Consider the following 25,418-nt stretch of genomic DNA (forward strand, 5'->3'; position numbering starts at 1 on the left):
CTTAAGTTCAGCTACTGCATTACATTTTTAAGTGCAATCAAATTGGCTGTGCAAATAATTTCAAATTAAATTATATTAAACTATAAAAACGGATTTATAGTAATGCTGATGCAATTTACAGACTTAAAAGTTCAGTTCTACTTAAATTAACTAACAATTCTAGCAGACACAAACTAAACTACTGTCCACAAACAAAGATTCACGCTCAAACAAAGAATGTTAAACTAAAAACGTAACATTTAAACAAGTCTAATACCATTAATAAAATCTTTTTACAGATGTGACCCAGACTGCTGATAGGTCACCTTGTCATCATGTTGCTTCCTCGCCTCTCTGAAAACACAAAAAAGAAAATCGTTATTAATATGAATAATCAGAAACACATTAAGAAACAGACTTCTAAGTGCTGAAATCGCATGTTTGCACGCACGCACGCAAACACACACACACACACACACACACACACACACACACACACACACACACACACAGACACACACACACACACACACACACACACACACACACACACACACACACACACACACACAGACACACACACACACACACACACACACACACACACACACACACACACACACACACACACACACACACACACACACACACACACACACACACACACACACACACACACACACACACACACACACACACACACACACACACACACACACACACACACACACACACACACACACAAACACAGACTAGGGCTGGGCGGTATGACCAAAATTTTATTTCACACGATATCTTTCACGATATAGTTTTTTAAATGGGTAGTTTTTCCAAAAATGTACAAAAGGGCCTTATATAATAAATAAGTTTGAATATTTAAGAAAAGAAAAGGACTTGATCTTATTTGATTATTTTGTATTTTATTTTTAACCTTATAAATATAGTAAACAAAATATGATGTGGACAAATTTTTCTAAAGTAACATCTCACAGATATAAAATATATCTCAAGTAAATAACAGGAAAAGAAAACTTAAATATGAAAATATAAATATGTAAACACTTTAAGGAAATATCAAACAGTTTTTTCCTTCAAAAATACAAAATATAAACAATTACAATTCTTTTATGAAAAAATTGAAAGTGATCACTTCTTGTTGAAAATATGAAGTAAAAAAAAATTTGTAAAAGTATTCAACATTAAAAGTAATAAAAGTATTCAACATTACTGAGCTCCTGTTCAATTCTCAGTCGGCATTCTCTGTACGTTGTTGGCAACGCAACTTTGCTAAAGTGCTTGCGGCTCGGCATTACATAGCGCGGATCAAGGGTTTTGATTAGGTCTCGAAAACCCTTCTTTTCCACAGTGTAAACTGGTGGACATGTCTTTGCAAATAAGCATCGTAATTGCATGGGTTATTTTTTTCATCGTTTTGAGCTTTTTCCATACGGCACGGCTTTGGTAAAAGACAAAGTGGTTTAAACCTGATGTAAATTTTTCTTTTTGGCTTACGGGCCGCTTGCTTGCATCTTTTAGCTTTGTGGTGGGTGTTTTTTTTTTTAAGGTGGTAAAACAGATTGCTTGTGCTACCGCTGCTAGGGAGTACATTAGCATGACACAGTTAGCAAATCACGTTTTTCTGCTCGTTATCAGATTTTGCAAACCCGAACCAAGTCCACACAACAGACGTTGCACCTCTTTTAATGACGAGTTCTCTGTTCGTTTCTCCTTTTCCATGTTTCACAACCTCCCAGCGTATCCTTCAGTCTTGCACTTGTTCAGCGGTTTGACTGGTCTCAGCCTCACGCTTGCTGCGCGTATGTTGGCCACGCCCACTTATTTACATTTCTGCGGTATACACGGAATAAAAAAATCTTTTACGGTACACATTTCATTCCGCGGTAACGATATATACCGTCATACCGCCCAGCCCTAACACAGACATACACACACACAGACACACACACACACACACACACACACAGACACACAGACACACACACACACACACACAGACACACACACACACACACACAGACACACACACGTATGTTAGTATTTGTGGTTTATGAGGACTCCCCATAGGTGTAATTGTTTTTATACTGTACAAACTCTACTAAACTTAACTAAACTTACCCCTAACACAAAACTTTAGATTTTTTTTTTTTAACCACCATTTATTAGGTTTTTAAGGACGATATTTCACTGAGATACAACAATTTGAGAAAACGTAATACAGATGTTGAGAAAATTGTCTTTAGATATGTTGAATGCATATCACTAATAAAAGATTACATTTTGATATCTTACAGTAGGAACGTGATCTTTAATGATTTTTAGCATAACAGAAAAATCTATAATTTTTACCCAAACAGTGTATTGTTAGCAATTACGACAAATATACCTGTGCTACTTATGACTGGTTTTGTGCTCCGGGGTCACAAATACAGATTTCAGAAAATACTTTATTCCTGTTTGTGTTTTTCTGAGAATTTAGCTCTCTTTTGGGTACAACGTTTTCAACTAAATACACACACACACACACACACACACACACACACACACACACACACACACACACGCGCACGCACACACACACACACACACACACACAGGTCTCCTCCCTTTGGCTACCCACAGGTGTACAGAAAGTCCTGGCTCTTTGGATCTGTCCGTACCATTATGTTCAGAAACATCCTCAAGGCGTTTTCTATATGGCATTCCAAGAGCTCATTAAGACTGTCATCTTTTTCTTGCATGTATAAATCACAGCCCAGCGCTACGAGAAGCAGGTCAGTGTCTTTACAGACAGCTTCGAACCAAACACAAACGGGCCAAAATAAAGTATCTAGCGGCTAAGCTTCAGCCGCCGAGGAACCGATTTAGAAACAGCGCTTTCAAACACGAGCTTTAACCGAGCGCAAATATTTAGCGTGAATTTGGCAGCACTGTATAAACCGATTTCCATGGGCCTTCATAATTGTAAGACACTGTAAATGTCGAGCGGGCAAAAGTGTTTAGTGATAAACATCTCTCCCGTGCGGGCCCCGGCTCTGACTTTGATGTGTGATGGGACCCGAACGAGGAACCGTAAAAGCACATCAGAGAGCGTGTGTGTGTGTGTGTGTGTGTGAGTGTGTGTTAATGACTTTACAATGGGAGGGAGAAAGGCCTGCTGAGGCCTGCTGGGAAACCCAATCGCTGGAAAGTACCAGGGTGTCTGGGTCAGGTGAGCACGTAACTCACACACAAGATGAAAGCTGGAACAAAAGATACACAACGATGCCGACACAGATACAAATGTGGCGACATAAAGACAGACGCACACACACTCTCAGCGTACACTTGAGCACTAAGTAGGGACTGAAGCATAGTGGAAGTAAGAGACCAATGTAAACTAAAATACCGTTGACCTGATAGCAGTAAAATTGTTTTGTGGACACAATAAATACATTTTACATAACTATTTTTTTTAAACAAGTAGTCAAAGATATACTAAGAACTACTAACACACCAAAAAAACACTGACAACTAGATAGTACTAACAACTAAAATGAAAAAAATAAAAACACTGGACACTAGAAAAGAATATATAGTTGAAAGAAGTCATTATCTTGTAGCTTCTTATGGGTTTAGAACATTTTAGATAAAGTATACCTTAAAAGACAGTTGATATAAAGTATGACCTTAATATTTAATCCACCCTAAATGAAAAAAAACTGACCTGGGAGGCGTATGTTGATGCAACCGTGCCATTTCAACAACCTTTTAAACAGATTTGAACCGTTTTGTCGTTTTAGACAGAACTGTTTAGACCGTAAACCTACCGTGTATGAAAACACATAGATATGAAGCTGGATATGTGATATGATGCTGACGTTCGAAAGCATCAGTTTTCAAACATCCCAGCGAATTAATATTGTTTTGAAATCATTCTTCAAGTAACTACGTCTTATTAATATATTATTATTAGTATATTAATTTGGTACACCTACAAAAAAACAAGAAAATACCCTAGATATATTTTTGCAATATTTAAAGGTCATATTTTTCCATATTTAAAGGTTAAAAATAAAAAATAAAATAAATAAATAAATATATATATATATATATATATATATATATATATATATATATATATATATATATATATATATAAATAAACATTTTATTTCTTAATAAAATATTTATTTATGTGATGATGATGTTCAAAAGCATCAGTTTTCAAAACATCCCAGCATATTGATAGTCATAACATAGTCAAGTAACTACGTTTTTTTAATCGATATATTAGTATATATTAGTGTGTATATTAGTATATTATTTTGGTAGACCTACAAAAAAATAAAACACCCCAAGATATATTTTTGCAATATTTAAAGATCATATTTTTCCACATTTAAAGGTTTAAACTATATATAAATATAAATATAAATAAATAAATATATATAAATAAACATTTTATGTCTTAATAAAACATTTAATTATTTATGTGATGCTGACGTTCGAAAGCAGTTTTCAAACATCCCAGCATATTAATAGTAATAACATAGTCAAGTAACTACGTTTTATTAATCGAAACTCTGTAAATTTGTGTGAAAAAGAATAAATGGTGTCCAGGTTTTAATGCCTCTAGTGTTCATTTCTTATGGAAACAGTACTGATGTACTTATTGGTACGTGTAAGAATAAAAAGTGCACCCAGGTACGTTAATGCTATGAGTCCAGGTAAGAATACTCTTACTTATTTGTCAACTAGTGTTACCATTATGATTGTTTTCAACTTCAATTTCAATTTCAACTTCTCCAGGAGGTTTGTCTTTCAAGGATGTTTAAATATTTATTCTAGCAACATTAGTTTTTCTCCCCAGGATGACATTATACGACAGATTTTTCTCACGCAACTCAGTGTACTTGAAAACTCCCCAGAAGAACAGTAAAAGAGTGCTTCACACTGATGATGACCTCGATCGCTCCTAAATTAAACTGATAAACACATGCATACATGAATTAATACGAAACAAAACAATGAACGACAGCTCTGTTGCAAAACATGCGATCAAACACATTATAATTCTTTCCGAGATGGCTCTGTAGAATGGTAAAAATAATAAAATGACTTTTTATATGCTATTTTAGCAACGCTCTATTGCATACCGTCTATATTCAGGCCCGAGGGAACCCTGCCGTGTCTCGGGTGAAGAGTTTATTTGAACGCTTATTTAAAGTGTCCTAGCATGAAGACTAGAATTAGCGCCTGTGACACACAGGTATCGGAGAGAGGCCCTGATTACTTGCCTGTATGAGCACAAATATAAGGGTCTGTGATGGCGTCACAGATTTGAGTTTTATCAGTGCGTCTGTAAGGATAGCAGCGGGACGTCTCTCTCTCAATACAGGTGTGCGCTCTCTGATTACCTTCCCCCACAGGATGAAAGAGGGATGGGTTTATGAGGGGCAGGTGAGACATATTACCCCCCATGGCTGAAACTGTAGACATGATCTAACTGACAGCTAGAGGCTTTACAACCGGGGTAAGAGGAGATTACTAGAGCGGGGGGGCCAAAAAGCTTCGCCGGGAAGACGCGGTTAACGTCTGTTTGCATGCATTTTTTAATGACACTGACTTGAGTTAAAAAATTAAAAACGTAAACACAAACATATATGCTTCTCTAGTAGGAAATCTCACAAGGGTGAGAGAGAAAATGTGCAAATATATATAAAGCGGGGTTTTTTTCGTCTGTGAAGAATGCATACATGAAACTTGCCCGACCCAGGTGAGCTTTAAGAGTTCGTCTTTATCATATATCAAGATTATATACGACATAAGCGAATATTTCAGTTCAAACTAAATGCGAAAAGCCTGAGACAAATCTGCAAAACACCGACTGGCATATTTAAGGAATAGTAAAGCCAAAAAAAATACATTTTGTCATTACAGTATTTATTTAGCTATGTCTTCGAGAACTGTACTGCACATTATTTCCCAAGCGGTTTCTTTAAACGAACCGATTATCCTAAAAGTGCTCCATACACTTCAAGAAATATTTCCCCCTAAAATGAAATTTGCTCTCATCGTTTACATTTACACGAAGGAAGACATTTTGAAAAACATTTGTTTTGGGTCGCTATTGACTTCCACGGTAGGAAATAATTACTATGAAAGTCAATGGTGGCTCAAAACTGCCTGGTTATAAACCTATAGCAGAAAAAAGAAAATCCACGCAGGTTTGGGAGGACTCGACTCCATTTTTGCGTAAACTATTCCTTTATATGTTTTTGAAGGGATTCATATTTTTTATCCAGCGAGGATGAATTGCATTGACCGAAAGTTAAAGTAAAGGCATTTTTAATGTTAAATCAAATAAATGCTGTTCTTGCACCAAAAAGTTGCACCAAATCAGCATATTATGATTTCTGATGACTGGAGAAATGATGCTGTAAATGTTATTTTTTTTAAAGTCGTAGCATTTCACAAGATTACCGTTTTTACGGTATTTTTGATCAAATAAAGGCGGTCACGGTAAGCACAGCAGTTGATAGTTTTAGACATTCACATTGTGAGAGTTTTTTTAATATTCCAAAATAAACAAATTCATACTCACTTGTTCTGTTTCTTTGTGTATGCAACGACTGCTATCACCATGACGACCAACGCCAACACCGCGCCGAGACTCCCCAAGACAATGGCCAACGTATTATCTGTAAATAAAGCACCAATACACAGCACGCATATTAATAATGAAAAATGACGCAACATTTGCATGCTGTACCTTTACATTTGGCAAACGCCTTCACCCGGTGTGACTTAGGAGGTGTGCATATTTCAAGTTAAGTACTTGAAGTGACTTCCCAGTGTAACCGAAGGAATAAAACAGCCGTCAAGCAGTATCCAAACCTGCTTTGCATTTTAGTCAGTTGAGCGCTCTTGATAAACGGTTAAATAATCAGCGGAGCTCTCCAATGCAAATCAAACTGTGTTCTTTATTAGAACCACAAGTCTCTTTTGGCCTCAGGTTAAATTCCTGACATGTCAAACAGGACGGAAGACATGTTTGGTTAAACAATTTGTGAGCGTTTTCGCCAGGTGCATTTCGCATGTTCCTCCAACACTGGAGAAATCTACTGACAAACGCAACACACACACACACACACACACACACACACACACACACACACACACACACACACACACACACACACACACACACACACACACACACACACACACACACACACACACACACACACAGAGTCTCTGATGTCCTGAGATCTTCCTGAAGTTTCCAATTAAAAAACCCATATGTGGGTGATTTTAGCTCTTGCTGACATATTACTTCAGGATGAATGTGTTTGTACATGAGAGGCCCTAAACACAGGTTGATCAGAACCAGAACCCTTGACAGGACCGTGCAGGCGTCATCTAACAAACCTTGTTGCTATGCCATTCTTTCATGCCAATCATGCCAGCATTTATATTCTTAAATGTGCTTTTGGACCTCTTTCAATACACGTCTTGGATTTATTTTTGGCTTGTTTTATTGTCCATGTGTGAAAAGTGAAGCCAAAATCATCTAGATAGTGACAGGTCCATCTAATCATCTAAGTCTACTAGTAACTATACCCATCAAATAGTATTAAACATAAAAAAGCAATAAATTCATCAAATGTGAAAAAAGAAAAAATACCTGTTGAACTTTCTATTCATCAAAGAAACCTAAGAATTTATTATCATTATTTTAGTACCATTTAGATGCTGTTGTAGTTTTTGGAAAAATATTCGAATTAGTTTACATTTTTATTTAATTTAATTTAAAAAGTTTTTGCTTTTTATTATTAGTTTCGTTTTTTTAAACATTAATATATTACATTTTTATTTTGGTTTTAATTTCAGTCATTTCTTTAAAAAACTAAATGAGCATCAGAAATGTTTCCCTTTGATTGAAAGTAGTTGCCTAGCTGAAAGACATTTAGTAAGTTTTCATTTAATTTAAAGTTATTTAACAATTTCAGTTAACCATGACAACCTGTTATATTTCTCACTAAATGCATCAATTAAAGTTTCAATAATCAATAATGTTTCTTCAACGATTTCTGAAGGATCACGTGACACTGATTTAATGGCTGTTCCATCACGGGAATAAATAAAATTTCAAGCTGTTACAACAAAAAAAGATTACATATTAAATTGCAATATTGTGTATAACACTGCATTCTTAATCCACCGAATTCAGCCTTGCTGAGCATAAGATGCTTTTTTTCCAAACACAATTAAAAAACCCAACCAATCCCAAACGTACGAGCAATTAAAGCCACACTATTAATACTCAGCGTTTAAAACACACAGCTCCTGCTGGTTTCACTTCATAACGTCTACATCACTGTCTCTGCCGCGCTGCGTAGTGATGTCAACAGTGCCGACCTTATTGCTTTTGCACATGTTTTTTAGCCCCTCGAACGCACTCGAGAGCTGCAGGTGACCTGGACCGATGCTGATGACACGTTGCCTTGGGAACACGAAAAAGAGCAAGTTAGCGGCTAAACTCGAGCTGTCAGTTCTGTTCTGCATCATATCCCTACTCCCTCTGCAGCAGAGTTCATTCTGTCACAATGCATTTTCTCCGGCGGCTGTGTCCGTCATTTCCCTCGTCATGCCGTACTGAGTCCTCCCGGGCCTGACACTGTCTCATTGGGATGTGCACTCATATGTGAGTGTCCTCTATGAATAAATATCTCCCTCTGTTCTTGGAATCTGCTCTTCCTAATCGACTTCTTTGCTTCCCTGTAGCCTCCTTTTTCCCATCTTGTGCCTCTTTACGGAGAATTATAAGCAGTGTAATTGGACAGAGCGGTGCAGCATCAGTGCCATATGTAGAGACTCAGGGCATCTGCAGAGCAGTGACGCACACTTATACAAACACAGAGTCCAGATGGGCTTTGTGAGGTCAGGCCCAACGAAACAGCACTATTAACTCTCAAAACTAGGGCTGCGATACAATTTGATAAAATTGGCGATCAAATTCACAAGAACCAACCTTAAAGTGCCCCTGTTTTGGGTTATGAATGGTTTTGGGAGTCCCCAACAACAGGTTGACATGCAATATCCAACTAGAGAAAGTTTTTTGCACCCCTTGCAGAATCTGTAATATTGTGATGCTCCGGAAGGAAACAAGATGCATTAACAGCTGGGGGGGTGAAACCTTTTTACATTTGAAGATCGAGGCAAATTGCACTTAGTTTATCTTCCGGAAACATGCAAGTACCTTCTGTTGCTTCTGAAGAGCAGTACTATATGGAAAAAACAATACAATTTCAACAAAATTAAGAAAACTTTGAACATATTCATATTGTTCAAAAGTTTTCACACCCTGGCTCTTCATGCATCTCGTTTCCTTCTTCAGCATCAGTGAATGTTTGAGCCTTTTTTTTAATAGTTGTGTCTGAGTCCCTAAACCGTCCTCAGTGTGAAAAGATGGATCTCAAAATCATACAGTGACTGTCGGAAAGGGTTCAAATATGCAGAAGATGCTGGAAAACAGATGAATCTGCAGGACATGGAGGATTTTTCAGAAGAACAGTGCTCGGTTTAACAAACAAGGCGCTCATGAACAACCATCAAAACACACCAAAAAAACAAAAAACTGTTGTAGATCATCAGGTAACCACACACAGTATGGAGAACCAAGGGTTCACGAACATTTCAGGTGGGTTATTTTAATAATGTTCTTGTGGACTACATGTAAACACATTTTGTGTAAAGTATCTTACCACATGTATTTTGTATAATTTCTATTAATAATTACATCATTAACCAGTTACCAACATTATATCCATCTAATCCAAAACAACTGATTACATTTCTTTCTTTTTTAACATTTTAAACTATTTCAATTCACGTCTATAAATTTTGCGCACATTCTCTGGTAGGTGTGTGAAATGGTGATTGACTGAGGAAGTAATTGGCAGATTTTTCAAGTAATAGTCGGTTGCAGCCCTGCACACGCCACATGATTGTCCTTCTGCGCTTTTCACTTCATTTCACCCTCACTTTGCTGCTTTTTGCTCCTCTGAATACGAACGGTGCTGGAATGCATGCAAATAACTAACCGTTGAGGGTTATTTGCTGGGGGTTCAGAGCACTGTAATGGGAAGTCAATTACAGGCCCGGGCAGCTCTTTGATCCCAGCGCCGCTGACATGCTCGAGGGGTATGTGGGCTAGAATGTCAACCTTTATCAGCCAGTAGCCAAAACAAAAGAAAGAGAAGGAGAGAGCGAGAGAGGGAAAGCAGAGGAACAGATAAGAAGGAGAACGACCCCACATTGTCTTGCATCGTTTTAGTGCGACTATCAGTTCGAGCCCCTCACTCGCTACGACACATGTCAGCTCTTAAGAGCGCCGGTCTAGAAGGCCGACCCTCGAATCAAAGATAATGACGGCAGACAAGCTCGAGAGCAACAGATACGGCCATACCATGAGAATAAAAAGACACGTACATGTATGGAGGGGGGGGTTTCTGTAGGTTGTGCTTTCATGCTAACTAGAGCGGATCTGAGCGAATCCTTCATGACAGCTGAAAAATTACTTTTGCGAATGAAAAAACCCACCAAACCTGTTCCTGCCCTACGTCGTTCTCGTGAACTACGCTGTGGGTGTTAGCCGCCCGTAACGCGCATGCATGTTCAGAGAAGAGAGGAAAACACAGATTAATCGATTAAATACGGCTCAATCGCTAAAGCTGAGATGTCCTGCGAGTTTCAGAGCGAAGCGCGGCGCTGTGTTTATTTACACGTGTAAACCAACGCCAACTCCATCTCTACATCTGCTTTGAGTTTGGGTTGCTCATAACATGCATTTAGGAACCCAACATGGGCCAACTATCTCCAAAATTGTAATGAGATGCGCTTATAATAAAAAAAACGGCTGCTGTCAACAACAGTGAAGCTTTAAGAGCTCTCAGCGGGCGGCCGGCAAAATAAAAGCTTGACAGCTTTACGTTTTAAAAAATAAAGAGCTTTGCAATTTCGCGAAAATGCACAACATGTATAAAGAAGAAAAATGTGCAGGTAGGAAGAGAAATACAGTTAGAGAGGTTACAGTTAGATAATGTAGGGAATGCAAGAAAAAAAAAAGAGTTAAAGAGGACAGAAAGAGACAGGAACAGTGAGAATGAGAGGGGTGAAGATGAATGATAGACGTGCAATGAGAAGATAAGGGTAAAGAAGAGAGGGGGGCGAAGAGAAAGGCTTTGGTAGAAAGAGATGGTGAGGTGTGGAAAGACGACGCGTAAAAAACAGAAGAGGAGAAAGGTAAAGAAGAGCAGAAGACAAGTCAAAAAAGACAAGTGGTTAGGACAAATTAACCGAAAAGAAGGAAAGACGGCTAGGGAGGGAGAGATAATAAAGAGAAGGATAAAGGAAGGAAAAGACATGTGAAGAGGAGACACGAGTACAGAAGAGAGGAACAGGTGAAGAAAAGACTAAGACATTAAGACGACAGAAAAAGTAGAGAGAGAGAGAGAGACATTTATAAAGAGGTGAACAACATGTGGTACAAGAACGACAGCGCTAGATTTGAATCTGAATGTTTAGTCTTGAGCATATCCCTATCAACGAGCAATCCCTACAAAACCAGAGTAAACGGCTAAAGTAAAATGAAAATCTTGTCAAAGTCATTCTTTTAGTTTTTTTGCTCGCGAAGCTTCGTAACATTACAGCTGAACCCCTGATGTCACGTGGACTGTTTTAACGATGTCCGTACTGACTTTTGCAGCAGCGCTGCGGTAAAACACAGCCCGAGTTCAATCAAAATCCTTTATCTGAAAGTTTCACAAAGTGGATAATAAACTCCACAATCATTAATCAATAAAGCAGTTAAACGAGCTGCACGTAATGTACTCCAACTACCATAAAATACTGATCAAGATCACTTCGACAGACTACAAGAATCTTCCAGACCAGTAAAAATCATTGTCTTGTATTTTCTTAAAACGAGCAAAATAATCTGCCAAAGGGGTATATCAAACTGAAACTGAATATTTTGCTTACCCCAACTGGCGGATAATTCAGCTTGTTCAGAAACGGGAAAACAATCATTTTTACTTTTTAATTGAAGGTTTTTTTGATATTTTGGCTGGAAACAAAACCAAAAAAAAGCATTTTCGCAGTGCACCACCGCATTTATATATGTTTTAACCCCCCATCAATTATCCAGCATGTTTGCAATAGCGTGCATTCAGTAAATTAAGAGCGAGATGGGTTTTTTTTCGCTGGTTGTTGCGTTGTTCTGGCTCTCGGGTTACGCAGCGAACCCCAGAAAGGCAGCTGCGGAGCAGATACACGCTTCATGTGTTTGATGGAGAGAGTCCAGATCAGATTCGTAACAGATCCATCCTGAAGATGCGTATCGAGAGGAAGCACATCGAGACCGAGGGGTCAAGAGTTAACAAGTACATCCAGGTTGGCCTGACGGATCCACGCACCAAACGCCCGTCTCTTCACACACCTGTAGAGCTCTTTACTTCCGTTGAGCATCTACTCATCAAATAACACAGGAAGAAACGCATCGGTTTCCAAAACAGTATCAAACCCTGGAGCACAAAAGCAGTCTTCAGGTGTATTTGTAGCCATAGCACACATCGTATGGGTCAAAGTTATGCATTTATCTTCACTGCTATGATATTTAATGAGTAAAACGTATAGCAATTGCATTTTGACGCGATCAATGCAGGTCCGAATCTGCCTTCGGACCATTTTTTTTCTCCCAAAAAAATGTAAAAGCGTTTATTTTCAATAACTATGGTAGGAAATGTTCAAAAAGCTGAAAATAAAGTATCGGTTAGGGTTAGGGTTGGCGTAGGGAGGGCTTTATTGTCCAGATAAGGTAGCATCTATTTAATAATTTGAATTAAAATGAACATTTAAACTCAATGAGCTGCGTTCTGTTTTATAATGCACTTCAGCACTGAGGTGCAAATAACTGACGCTTGCATTAAGTAGTATAAATGCTATTTGCACTTAAATAATGCTGCTTTTTTCAGTTAGTGTAAATAGAATCTATTGCTATTTGCACTTAGTGTAAATATTAACTATGCTAAGAAAATATGCTATTTTTACTTAGTGTCAATAGCATCTAATTGCTGTTTGCGCTTGGTGTAAAAAAGCCTCTATCGCTATTTACACTTAATAGCCACAAATAGCCGCTGCCTTTAATAAACGTCCTACCGTAAGTATATCAAAACATCGGTTTTGATTAGTAATATGCATTGCTAATAACTTGCAGCCTCCAGATTTTCACATCATTGTATCCCGGCCCAGTGTCGTCCTATCCTAAGAAGCCATACATCACTATCCAGTTTTCAGATGATACCTAAAAAATTTACCCATATGGTATAGGATATTAATTTTTTTTCCAACACTAGCAATAAGAATAATAATTTTTCAGAATATTAAAATGATTCCTGAAGCATCGTGTGACGCTGAAGACTGGGGTAATGATGCTGAAAATTAAAAAAAAATAATTCTACGTTTCAAAAAAAGTGTAAAACATTTGTTTTATTTAAAAAAAAAAACAAACGCGGCCTTGAACGCCCCAAAAAACAATTAAAGGAGACAGCGATTGTTTATATTTGTAAGATTGTATATTTACACTGAAACATGGAGGAAAAATCACCTAGTTTTTTTGTGTCTTTTTCAAAACCCACTTTATGCATACATATCTTTTCTTTTTTTGTTTCTTTGATTTCCGACTATATGATCCGATTCATGCCATGGATTTCATATTAATCTGTATTTAGTTTTTCTGTCTGCTGCCTCATGCTCATCAGTTATGATATTATAAAGTGAGTTTTCAGTAAGGCGCTACATAAAACACACTTATTATGATTATTATTACCAACCGGAGCCTTCTAGTATCTGAAGAGGATATGAACTTTAAGAAGGGAAACGCTGCCAGCTAGTGGTTTGTAACAACTCTTCGGCTCTTTCTTTTTCACTTTCACCTACCAGCCACGCAGTGCGCATCTTCTCCAGACCACTCGCCGCCCGCCTGACACGTGCGCTCCTGGGACCCGTAGAGACGGTACCCGCTGTGACAGGAGAACGTGACCTTTGCCCCTTCCAGGTACAAGGTTCCTTCCTTCTGACCGTGGTTAGGTGGAGACAGCCAACCGCAGGACCGAACTGAGCAAACCACAGCCATTGCAAAATTATATAGAGATATTACACAGATAACGGTCACATGACATGCGAGCCTTTAATGCTTTGTATTTGAGATATGGGCAAAGATCAGGTTTTTAATAGCGCGCCGCTGGAATTTAATCTGCGTGCGATGCTGTTTAAAACAGCTGAAGGTTGTTTTGATGTGACTGTGCAATGCTGGCATTGGTCTTTATCCTCATCACCAGTTATAAATGCGCAGCATCTGATAAGACGTATATGAGCATGTTGTAAAAAAAAAAAAACACTAACACAAGTTTCAGGCTCCTCTTTAGAAGAACAGGATACAGCAGAGTAGAATACAACAGAACAATAATTGTTGTAATATATCTCATTTTAAAACACATTTTTATATTTATATTTTGAAAATATATTTTCATATATGCCAGATAGATATATTTTACAACCACAAAATTTCTGTTTTAAATTTAAGGCTGTAATTGCAGTAATTTTTTATGTTTAAGTTTATGTTTTTATGCTTGATGCAAAAAAATTTTATTAAATGGCAATTAAAATAAAAATTGAAAAATAATCTATAAATAATAATAATTAATAATCAACCTAGAATAATTTAGAAAAGGATGTATATATATATATATATATATATATATATATATATATATATATATATATATATATATAACCTAGAATAATTTAGAAAAGGTATATAGAATAATCATATATTTATTTATATTTAAAATTTATATATTTATATTTATATATTTATATTTATATATTTATATATATATATATATATATATATATATATATATATATATATATATATATATATATATATATATATCAATAATCAACCTAGAATAATTTAGAAAAGGTATATAGAATAATCATATATTTATTTATATTTAAAATTTATATATTTATATATTTATATATATATATATTTATATATATATATATATATATATATATATATATATATATATATATATATATATATATCAATAATCAACCTAGAATAATTTAGAAAAGTTACCTTTTCTAAATTATTCTAGGTTGATTATTAATTATTATTATTTTGCTGTAGATTATATATATATATATATATATATATATATATATATATATATATATATATATAATATTTAGGTTAAGTTGCTCTATTTACTACCTTTCCTGCAAAACATCTAAATATATATGAAGCAGCTCGACTCACCAGGCTCCAGAGCTTTCTTCGTGGACGCATGGCTCCGGTAGGCCAGCAGCGTGGCATTGCCCTGATCCAGACTGCGCATGCTAAGAGCGTCGTATTTACAGAAGGAGGCCCCGTCTCCAGCACACAGCTCCAGCACCGGCGTCAGCAAGGGGTCCTCCGGGTCCTCAGTCACCCCAAAGTTTGGGACGAAAGACGGATCGTGCTTTGGGGCACTGGAATATTCGTTAAGGAGGTAGGTCGAGTCGTAAGTAAAAAGAGAAGTCTCATTCGTAACGGCCCCTAGAAAATAAAAAAGCATGGTCACTTTGCATGACATTTTACGAGTGACTTTACGTATCCTCATGTTTTAAAAACTTGCATTAAATGAAACCCTTTTCTCGAAAACGGAGCACTTCTAATTGCTCCTCCTTGTACTCTGCTTATTTATCTCATTAAATTGAATAAATCCAATAACCTCATTTCTATAACCACTATAGAACTTTAATGTACTGTTCATAGTTTGTTCGTGTTATTTATAACAGTAACTAATGTTAAAAAAATGACACCTTATTGTAAAGGGTTACCAAAACTATTAGTCACCGGTGATCTTATTTTTATAGCAATATTTTATAGAAAAAGTGATATTAAATAAATAAATATTAGTGCTGGGCAATGATTAACTGTGATTAATAACATCCAAAACAAATGTGTGTGTGTTGAGTATATTTATTATGTATATATAAAGACTCATAGTATATATTTTGTTTTTTGATGTATTTGCATGTATACATATATATACACATATATACAAATATATATATACACACACACACACACATATAGGCCCCATCATACAGGCTCACGGCTTGTCCTACCACTGCTACGCCGATGACACACAGCTCTACCTCTCTTTTCATCCAGACGATCCAACGGTAGCTACTCGGATCTCGGGTTGCCTGGCGGACATCTCGACATGGATGCAAGAGCACCATCTACAGCTCAACCTGACAAAGACTGAGCTGCTTGTATTCCCTGCCACTCCAACTACAGCATGACTTCACCATCCAGCTAGGTTCTTCGTCAATTACCCCATCAACCTCAGTCAGAAATCTTGGTGTAATCCTCGATGACCAACTAACCTTCAAAGATCACATTGCAAAGACCGCTCGATCCTGCAGGTTTGCACTACACAACATCAGAAAGATCAGGCCCTTTCTAACAGAGCAAGCTGCACAGCTACTTGTCCAGGCCCTTGTCATTTCTAGACTGGACTACTGCAATGCTCTTCTGGCTGGACTTCCATCGAACACAATAAAACCTCTACAAATGATTCAGAATGCAGCAGCACGGCTGGTATTCAATGAGCCCAAGAGAACCCATGTTACACCTCTCTTTATCTCCTTACATTGGCTACCGATTGCAGCTCGCATCAAGTTCGAGGCACTGATGCTTGCATATAGAACAACCACAGACTCTGCACCGGTCTACTTCCACTCACTATTACAGATCTACACCCCCTCTAGAAGTCTGAGATCTGCTAGCGAGCGACGCCTCGTGGTACCATCTCAAAGAGGCTCGAAATCACTCTCCAGAACTTTCTCGTTCTCTGTTCCTGGCTGGTGGAACCATCTTCCCGTACATATCCGGAATGCTGGATCTCTGTCAATCTTTAAGAAACTGCTGAAAACTCACATCTTTCAGCAATACCTGACCTCATCATAAAATAAAAAAAAAAATGTATACTCTCACTGTCTCTGTCTCATTTCTCGTCCCCCTTGTTTATTCCTTCCCTTCTGGCATGTACTAATTTGAACACTCCCTGTGACTGGGTGTTATAAGCACTTACTCTGTCTCTCAAAAAATGAATCGCTGTTGTACTCTCAATTGTAAGTCGCTTTGGATAAAAGCGTCTGCAAAATGACTAAATGTAAATGTAAATGTAAATATATAAATATATATATATACACACATATACATATATATATATACACACACACACACATATATATACACATATAAACACACATACACACACATATATATATATATATATATATATATATATATATATATATATATATATATATATATATATATATATACATACACACATATATATATATATATATATATATATATATATATATATCAGATGACGTTCATAAAGTAAATAACAATCAGTATAAATTGTAGTTTCGGTTATGTAATGTAAAAGGTGACTCACAGCCAGCGCAGTAGATGAATATGTCCTGAGCGCTGCTGTTGAGAGGGATCATCAGTCCATCACTGGAGGTCAGATCATCTTCAGGGTCATCATTCATGGTGCCGAGCAGCCCCAGCGTACGGTTCTGTAGGGCATGTGGCAGTAACACTGTAAGGGTCATGACCCCTTCACCTGCCCTGACCTCAACCCCTGTCCCCGACGGAAACATCACTGTCACGTTCGTGGCTTTGGGGGAAAAAACAAAAACACCTGGAACAAGACAAAACAAGTATCATACATTAGTCGGCCAGATTATTATTATCATAATATTACCATTAAACAGTTTAAACAGGATGAAGTGTGAAGGTCAATGATTACATTTATGTAAATTATAAAAATACCACTGTCCTGTTTTGCAAGTTTGTATTAAACTCACTACCATCTAAAAACAGAGAGAGAGAGATAACACCATAATTTAAAGGAAGCTAGCTTATTCTCCAAACCCCCTAGAGTTATTAAGTTATGTTTTTACCATTTAGCATAGCTTAGCATAGATCATTGAATCCAGTTAGACCGGTAGCGTCGCGTTCGAAAGAGTTTCCCATTTAAAACGTGACTCTTTTTTGGTTATATCGTGTGCTGAGACGGAAAATGGAAAGCTGCGATTTTCTAGGTCGGGATGATTAGGGACTGTATTCCCGTTCTGGCGTAGTAATCAAAGAAATTAGCTGTTGTACTATACGGCCGCAGCAGGAGCAGTGGTATCACGCAGCGCCTCAAAACAGTCCTAATCACATCGGCCTAGAAAAGTGCGGATTAGTACACAATATATCTACAGAAAATATCAAAACTCTTTGGTCATTTTTAAACATGAAGCTACTGGTCTAATTGGATCCAATGATCTATGCTAAGCTATGCTAAGCTATGCTAAAAGTGCTATAGCCGGGCTGGATGGATTAGGAAACGGTAAAACTCAACTTATTAACTGGAGAATGAGCCTATTTCCAAAAGTGGAGTGTTCCTTTAAGATTTAAAAAGTTTTTATCTTTTTCTTTATATAAAAAAAACATGCATTAACTTGATTTAAAAAGCATAGTAAAAACAGTAATGTTGTAAAATAGCATTACAATTTAAAATAACCGTTTTATATTATAATATATTTTTAAGTGCCGTCTATTAGCGTGAGTTTTAAGCTGCTTTGTGTCACATGATCCTTCATAACTCATTCTAATAAGCTGATCAGGTACCACTTTATATTAGTCGGCTTACATTTAAATTAATAATTTGCTACAATGCACGTATTGTGTGCATGCATGTTTTTTATGTTGTACATATATTTTTAAAAACACCTTAATGTAATACATTTGTACTTGACACTATTGACCCGACACTACTTCACCCGTATCCCTACACAACAGCAGCAGGAGTGTTTTGCAACACAATATGAACACAAGTACATTGTGCTTATTTTTTGCTGCAAGCACACAGTAGTTAAGGCCACCTAATAAAAAGTGTGACCTTTTTGGTCTTTTTACTGTGCTTCGAGAGGATGCATAAACTAGTCTTACCTGAAAGGTCAATCCATTTTTGCTCAGAGAAGGAAAGCACCTGCTGGTTCATTAAAACCTGCAGCACATCCGCTTGGTCTGTGAGACGTACCTCGATGACATCAGAGTCTTTCTCCCTCATGACCACGGAACTGAGTCGCGTCGCCATAGCAACAGTACCTGGAAGAACCGTTTTCTTAGGCCAGGTCCGATTTAATCCATCCTTAACACAGAAGGTCTCAGAACTCACCGTTCTCAAATTTCATTGGTTCCGTCCTGCCTTGGACAGACAGCTGATAGTCTGAGGACTGAAGCAGAACGTACTCTCCTTTCCCATTGAAGGTGAAAGTCGCGCCATCGAGGGTCACGAAGTGGGGATCACCGAGAACAACGGCTAACGAAAAGAAGAGACTTTTAAGATTTAAGAAATTAACATAAAATAAAAAGCATTAAATAAAATAAAACAAAACAATTCATAAAAATACAGAATAATATAAAATAATATAATATAATATAATAGCATTAAATAAAACTAAATAAAATAGAAAACATGAAGTAAAATTCTAATAAAAGTATTAACTAAAACAATAAAATCAAATAAAATCAAAAGCATTAAATAAAACTTTTTAAATAAAATAAAAGTATTAACTAAAACAATAAAATGAAATAAAAGCATTAAATAAAACTTTTTAAATAAAATAAAAGTATTAACTAAAACAATTAAATGAAATAAAATAAAAAGCTTTAAATAAAACTTTTTAAATAAAATAAAAGTATTCACTAAAACAATTAAATGAAATAAAATAAAAGCATTAAATAAAACTTTTAAATAAAATAAAAGTATTAACTAAAACAATTAAATGAAATAAAATCAAAAGCAATAAAACTTTTTAAATAAAATAAAAGTATTAACTAAAACAATAAAAAAAATAAATAAATAAAATAAAAAGCATTAAAGTTAGAAAATATGATAAAAAGCATTAAATAAAACAACTAAATACAGTACAATACAATAAAATAAAAAAGCATTAAATAAAACTATAAAATAAAAAAAGTTCAAAATAAAATGAAATATAAAGTGTTACATAAAATATTAAAATAATAAGCAGTAAACAATCAAATCGAATCAAATGATTACAGATATTCTCTTTACCGGCTCTAGGAGGGCGATATGTCCTGCAGTCACTGGACGGCCGGTGAGTAAAGTAGTATTTGCAATTATCTGACCACAGGCAGCAGTAGTAGAAGCTGATGACGTCATACTTCCAGTGAGAGAATCCTGGGACTCTGGGGGGTTTCCTGTAGGGCGGCGCGCCCCAGTCGTGCCCTCGATCCGGGGTGCTGCCACCGATAGAGTCCCCCGTGAGCACCTGAGCTCCGGCGCTGTCGTAACAACACTGCTGACCCGCACCGTACTCAGGACTGCAGGGAAGAAAACACATCAAAACATCGCCTAGTTTGCGACTGCGTTATTGTCTTATTTACACGCGTGCATTGATATCAACATAAAATAATAATAAAATTAGTGACAGATCAATATATAGGGTAAGTGCATTGCAAAACCTACTTTGTGTATAGACTACCTGCATTTACTGAATCTTAAATAATTAATAATAATGACTCTAAAATCAATTTTCGCAATTTTGATTGACACACAGACACACACACAAAGACTAAATAGCTGTCAATAGCTATTAATAATAATTGATACATAGCCAGTGGGCAAATATCGATAATTATGCTTGATAGATCAAGAGAACTGACTTCAATTTTCTGCATTTCTATAGTTAAGTCTACAGCAAGGCCAATAATTAAGCTTCCATACTATTTTCGTGTCTGTCGTTAAGCTGCATCATATATATAACATTACCTTCCCTGAATGGCTCTGACGCAGTGAACCGCCCCGGGATGGTAAACACAGAAACTACCCGCCTCCATATCACAGCCGTAATCCGTCTGAAAAACAAAAACACAACCCCTCAAAGGGAGCTCTAATACAGACACTTGAGTATAACAGGCATATTGCACGCATCAAAGGCGTTTTACCAATAAAAAAATATAAACGAATAATCGTGACGTTGCTTGCAATCAAGCGATGTCGGATTTATTTCTGGCTTCCCGCCACCTACGTGAAATCTCCCGGTGTCAGCGCGGGCCTGGGCAAGTGTGCAGGGGCAATCGGTGATCTCAGTCAGGAAGTCGGGCATTGCTTTCTCTTCTTTATCCCAGCTGATGCACTTCTCCAGGGCCCAGGCCGCAGAGTCCCTCCTGAAGGCTTCCTCAAGATGCCAGGCGACCGCGTGCGCTCCACTCCACAGAGCGTTCACATTCCTGCACACAAAAAAGATGTCTTCATTCCAACATTTGGATAGTGGAAGCATTATATTTCACATGCAATAAAAACTATAAATGCTAATGTTGTAACATGTAACAAATAAATGGGTTACACGTTATTCGAAGGCGTCTACGTTACAGCGTGATTGTGCATTTAAATAAGGGCGTTATTACTTAACCATACATTTATTACTACATGGTTCAGATTAGTATTATTGTTTGGTTTAGGGTTACTTGCATGTAATTATGTATAACTTATTGCTATTATAATGGTAAGTAGATGTAACATGCAACTTAAAATAAAGCGCTACCAATAAATGTAACTGTTACAGTTACTGAGAAAAAAATATGTAACTAAATTAGTTACTTATTACAAAAAGGGGTTATATCTGAATTTTGGTCAAACTTGCCGATTTGATTGATTTCTTTCCCGAATTGCATCGATCGCTCTAAAATATGAGACACCGATGTTTAATAGGACAAGAATAGGACAAGTTCACTTGATCAATCCAAACAGGAACTAAAACTGATGCCAGTGTTTCCCGTCGTAGTTACGCAAAGATTTGATATCGTAGCTGTTCAAATTTAAGCCTGTATTTAACCTCAGAACGACTGCAAAGTAAAAAGAGGTTCAGATCTCAAAATCTAAAGTTTGTGCTTTAAAATGAATTGTTTTATAATTATATATAATGCACAGAAGTCTACTGTAAGGTTGACACAGCCCGGTTCGAACGTTTCAAAATGTTAGGAAGGAAATTAGGAAAGCAATCAAAGTGGTCAAATGCAATCAGTTACATGACTTTAACGAAGCACTTGAAATAGTAACACTACTTAACGCAGTACCTTCTAAATAGGTTAACTTGTAAACTATTACATTTTCCAGAGTAGCCATACCAAAAAGCGTGCATGCCTTATATGAACTACTAAGAGTACTTACTGGGCTCCGTCTGGTTTAGTGCTCGGGCTGACCCGCATGCTCCCTAGGTCCCAAAGGGAGTAGGGTTTATCGGCGATATGTGGGGTAAAACTAAAAACTCCAGTGTTGGGTACATCCCTGCCCACGGTGTACAGATACTTCCACTCCGCCTCCCAGTTCGCAGAATACGCCTCTCCTGTTAGTTTATCATAATAATACATTATCTCCTGTAGGCATTTTGAATAGACAGTTATAGTCATAAACAGACTGATATATAGACAAAGAGACATGAAAACAAGAGAGAAATCATTCAGAGGCGGAACGAATGGACATTGTTTTGACTAGAAAGTTACGTTGGTATTAGAGGAAGTGCAAAATATACTTATTAATTCGAGGCAGTGAATGAAGAGGCATCAAAGCGCATTACGGTGTGCCTCAAGGCTCAGTACTAGGACCGTTACTATACACGCTCTAGATATTATAAGCAAACGCTTCACTTTCCAGAACGTTTTTATTTCATTCCCTATCTGGAATCACCTGAAAACTCATCTCATCTTGAAAAAGAAAAACAAAACAAAACAATGCATCGCAAGCACTTCCTGTGTCTGTTTGGCTCTTTATGATTCATCGCTTATTGTATTCCGTTGCTTTGGATAAAAAGAGACAGACATGAATAACAGAACGGCCGAGAAACAGACAGAATAATAGAAGCATCATCAGAAAGAATGGCCGACAAACAGAATGACGAAACAAACAACGCACAGAAAAAACTACGCAATGAATAATTCGATACGACGCTATTGTTGTGAGAGCCATCAGACAGAAAGATTACAGAAGGGATGGAGGATGTGTTCACCTGTCTCATTGTAACCCCACAGCTCGATGTTGACTCTCTCTGCCTTAATTAGAGACGGTATCCAGATGATCTTTAGGTCCCCGCCGACGCCTGGAGTGCCGTAGTACTGCCACTGAGTGGCGTTGACCAGAACGCTCGTGTGAAAGGGACTCAGCTTACTGTGGTGAACTAATCAGTCAGACAGAGCATCAATCGAGCTTATCTTAAAGAAAAACTCTTACACTCTTCCAACTTGTGTTAGTAGGCCTCAGAAGGTCTGACTAGAATATCTCATCAGGCCGCCATGCAATAACCACGCCATCATTACTGAAATGAGCTAATGCCAAGACCGAAGGAATGATCTATAAAGGGATGTCTCCGAGGTTTACTTCTGAAACGGCATGCATTTTATCAAACTATTTGGAGCATGCAAACAGGGCAGGCTTTGACTGACAGCTTTCTGCAGCTCACCTGAGAGCCACCGCCCCGATCTGTCAAAGTGCAGTCCATCCGTGGACACCTCAAAAGGGATCCAGCCCGACTCGTAGAGCAGAGGAGTGATGCAGTGACCCGCTCCGTCCTCATCCACGTATCCCTCTGTCACGATCTCCGAGCTGAACCTGTGAAAACACTACAACGCTCAGCACAGCGGCACTCATCCCATCTCATGCACGTATTCGTTTAGCATTGTCTTCAGGCCCAGAGGAATAAAATACAATTCATCCTAAAGTGGTGACAATAAGAGAACCTTTCCATCTTATCTCATTCAGCCTTCACCACAGCCACTCAGAACTCAGACTATGTCCTTGAGGATTTGGAAAGAACAAAATCAAGAGCTAAACCTTGACAAAAAACCCCTTAATGCTATAAAAAATTATTATTAAAATTAATATGTGATTTCTAAACATTGTGCATTAGTATTATATATATATATACACATATATATAATATATATAATATAATATAATTTTTAACGTAGTCAAATCTGTTCAATAGAAGGCGGCGTCTCAATAACTGCCACACAGGTTTGGACGACACAGGAAATGTTCTTCCTATTTTTTTCATTGAATAAATACTTAAACATTGAATAACTAAAGTCTGCAAGGAACGGGTGTTTATGAGCAGCACCTCTGAGCGCTTCAGAGAACATGGACTGGGACTCTTTACCTGCAGGTGAGGTTAATGTTCTGCTGGAACGTAACGTTGAGGATTTTAAAGTCTGCGCCTCCCAGCAAAGATCCAGAGCGTGGTTCAATGTCAAGGCAGAAATGATTGTAATCGGCACAGCAGTCCCTCAGAGACTCACACGTCGCATGACAAGAGCATGAGCTGAACTTCTCTCCACAGCTGCTGGCACAGGACTGCGCTGAGGAAGGAAGAGAAGACACATTGCTGCGTTCCTCACGGGTTCCTTTCGAAGCCTAATAAGAAATCTGGCACCTGGTTGCATGTTCAAGAACTTACCTGCAGTCCTGGATAACAGCTGAAGGAGCAGCACCATGAACACACACAGATGGGTTGTGTACTTATACTTGCACAGCATTGTTCCTGGCTGGAATAACCCGAGCTGGTTTAATATCAATTTAAAGCGTCTTATGGAGATTGCAAACACAGTATGAAAAGCAAATGTGGTTCTCAGTCATGACATTGTGACAAAGGTCTCTCTCTCTCTCTCTCTCTCTCTCTCTCTCTCTCTGTACCTTGTAACTGTTTAACAGTCAAGGACTCGCTGCAGCTTGCAGGCAATAAATAAAACTCCTGGCACATGAAATGCGCACATCATTTATTTCTTCTAATGCTGATATCTATCTAGTGCATTATCAGCACACGTGCACGCGCATCAGGGTTGTAAAGTTTTGAACTTGCTCCCCTGCAACTTTTAGACTCGGGACACACACACACACACACACACACACACACACACACACACACACACACGCACACACACGCACGCACACATACGCGCGCGAAACGTGACGACCACGGGAATGCCCCCAAAACAAAGCTTCAAAATTAAAGTCCTTCGAAATAAACAAGTAAACAAAAATAAATAAAAAAACGAACTTTTAAAAATCAGTAAATGCATTGCTATAATTATTGCTAAAATAGAAGCATCTTTAAACAGTTATTATTTTTTATTTTAAATAATATACATGCAAACATGCATTTAAATATTAGATAAATAGCATGCGCGTGTGTATCTACATAAACGGATGCATGCGAACAGTCGTGTA

The 25,418-nt window shown here is 37.4% G+C and overlaps 1 protein-coding gene across 1 annotated transcript; it reads right to left on the reverse strand.

The window, feature by feature from the left end:
- On the reverse strand, window positions 1–25,053 carry susd2 (sushi domain containing 2). Its single transcript, XM_043238280.1, has 15 exons — window positions 24,649–25,053; window positions 24,352–24,550; window positions 23,656–23,804; window positions 23,206–23,373; window positions 22,371–22,545; window positions 21,229–21,430; window positions 20,970–21,055; window positions 20,253–20,521; window positions 19,350–19,493; window positions 19,121–19,279; window positions 17,574–17,822; window positions 15,371–15,649; window positions 13,981–14,157; window positions 6,584–6,680; window positions 1–333 (listed from the first exon to the last, which is right to left on the reverse strand). Exons 1-15 carry the CDS (start codon window positions 24,725–24,727, stop codon window positions 273–275), a joined length of 2,493 nt encoding a protein of 830 aa, XP_043094215.1. The 5' UTR covers window positions 24,728–25,053; the 3' UTR covers window positions 1–272.
- Window positions 25,054–25,418: the final 365 nt, after the last annotated feature.

This window comes from Puntigrus tetrazona, chromosome 5 (assembly GCF_018831695.1).
Source record: "Puntigrus tetrazona isolate hp1 chromosome 5, ASM1883169v1, whole genome shotgun sequence".
Lineage (NCBI taxonomy): Eukaryota > Metazoa > Chordata > Actinopteri > Cypriniformes > Cyprinidae > Puntigrus > Puntigrus tetrazona.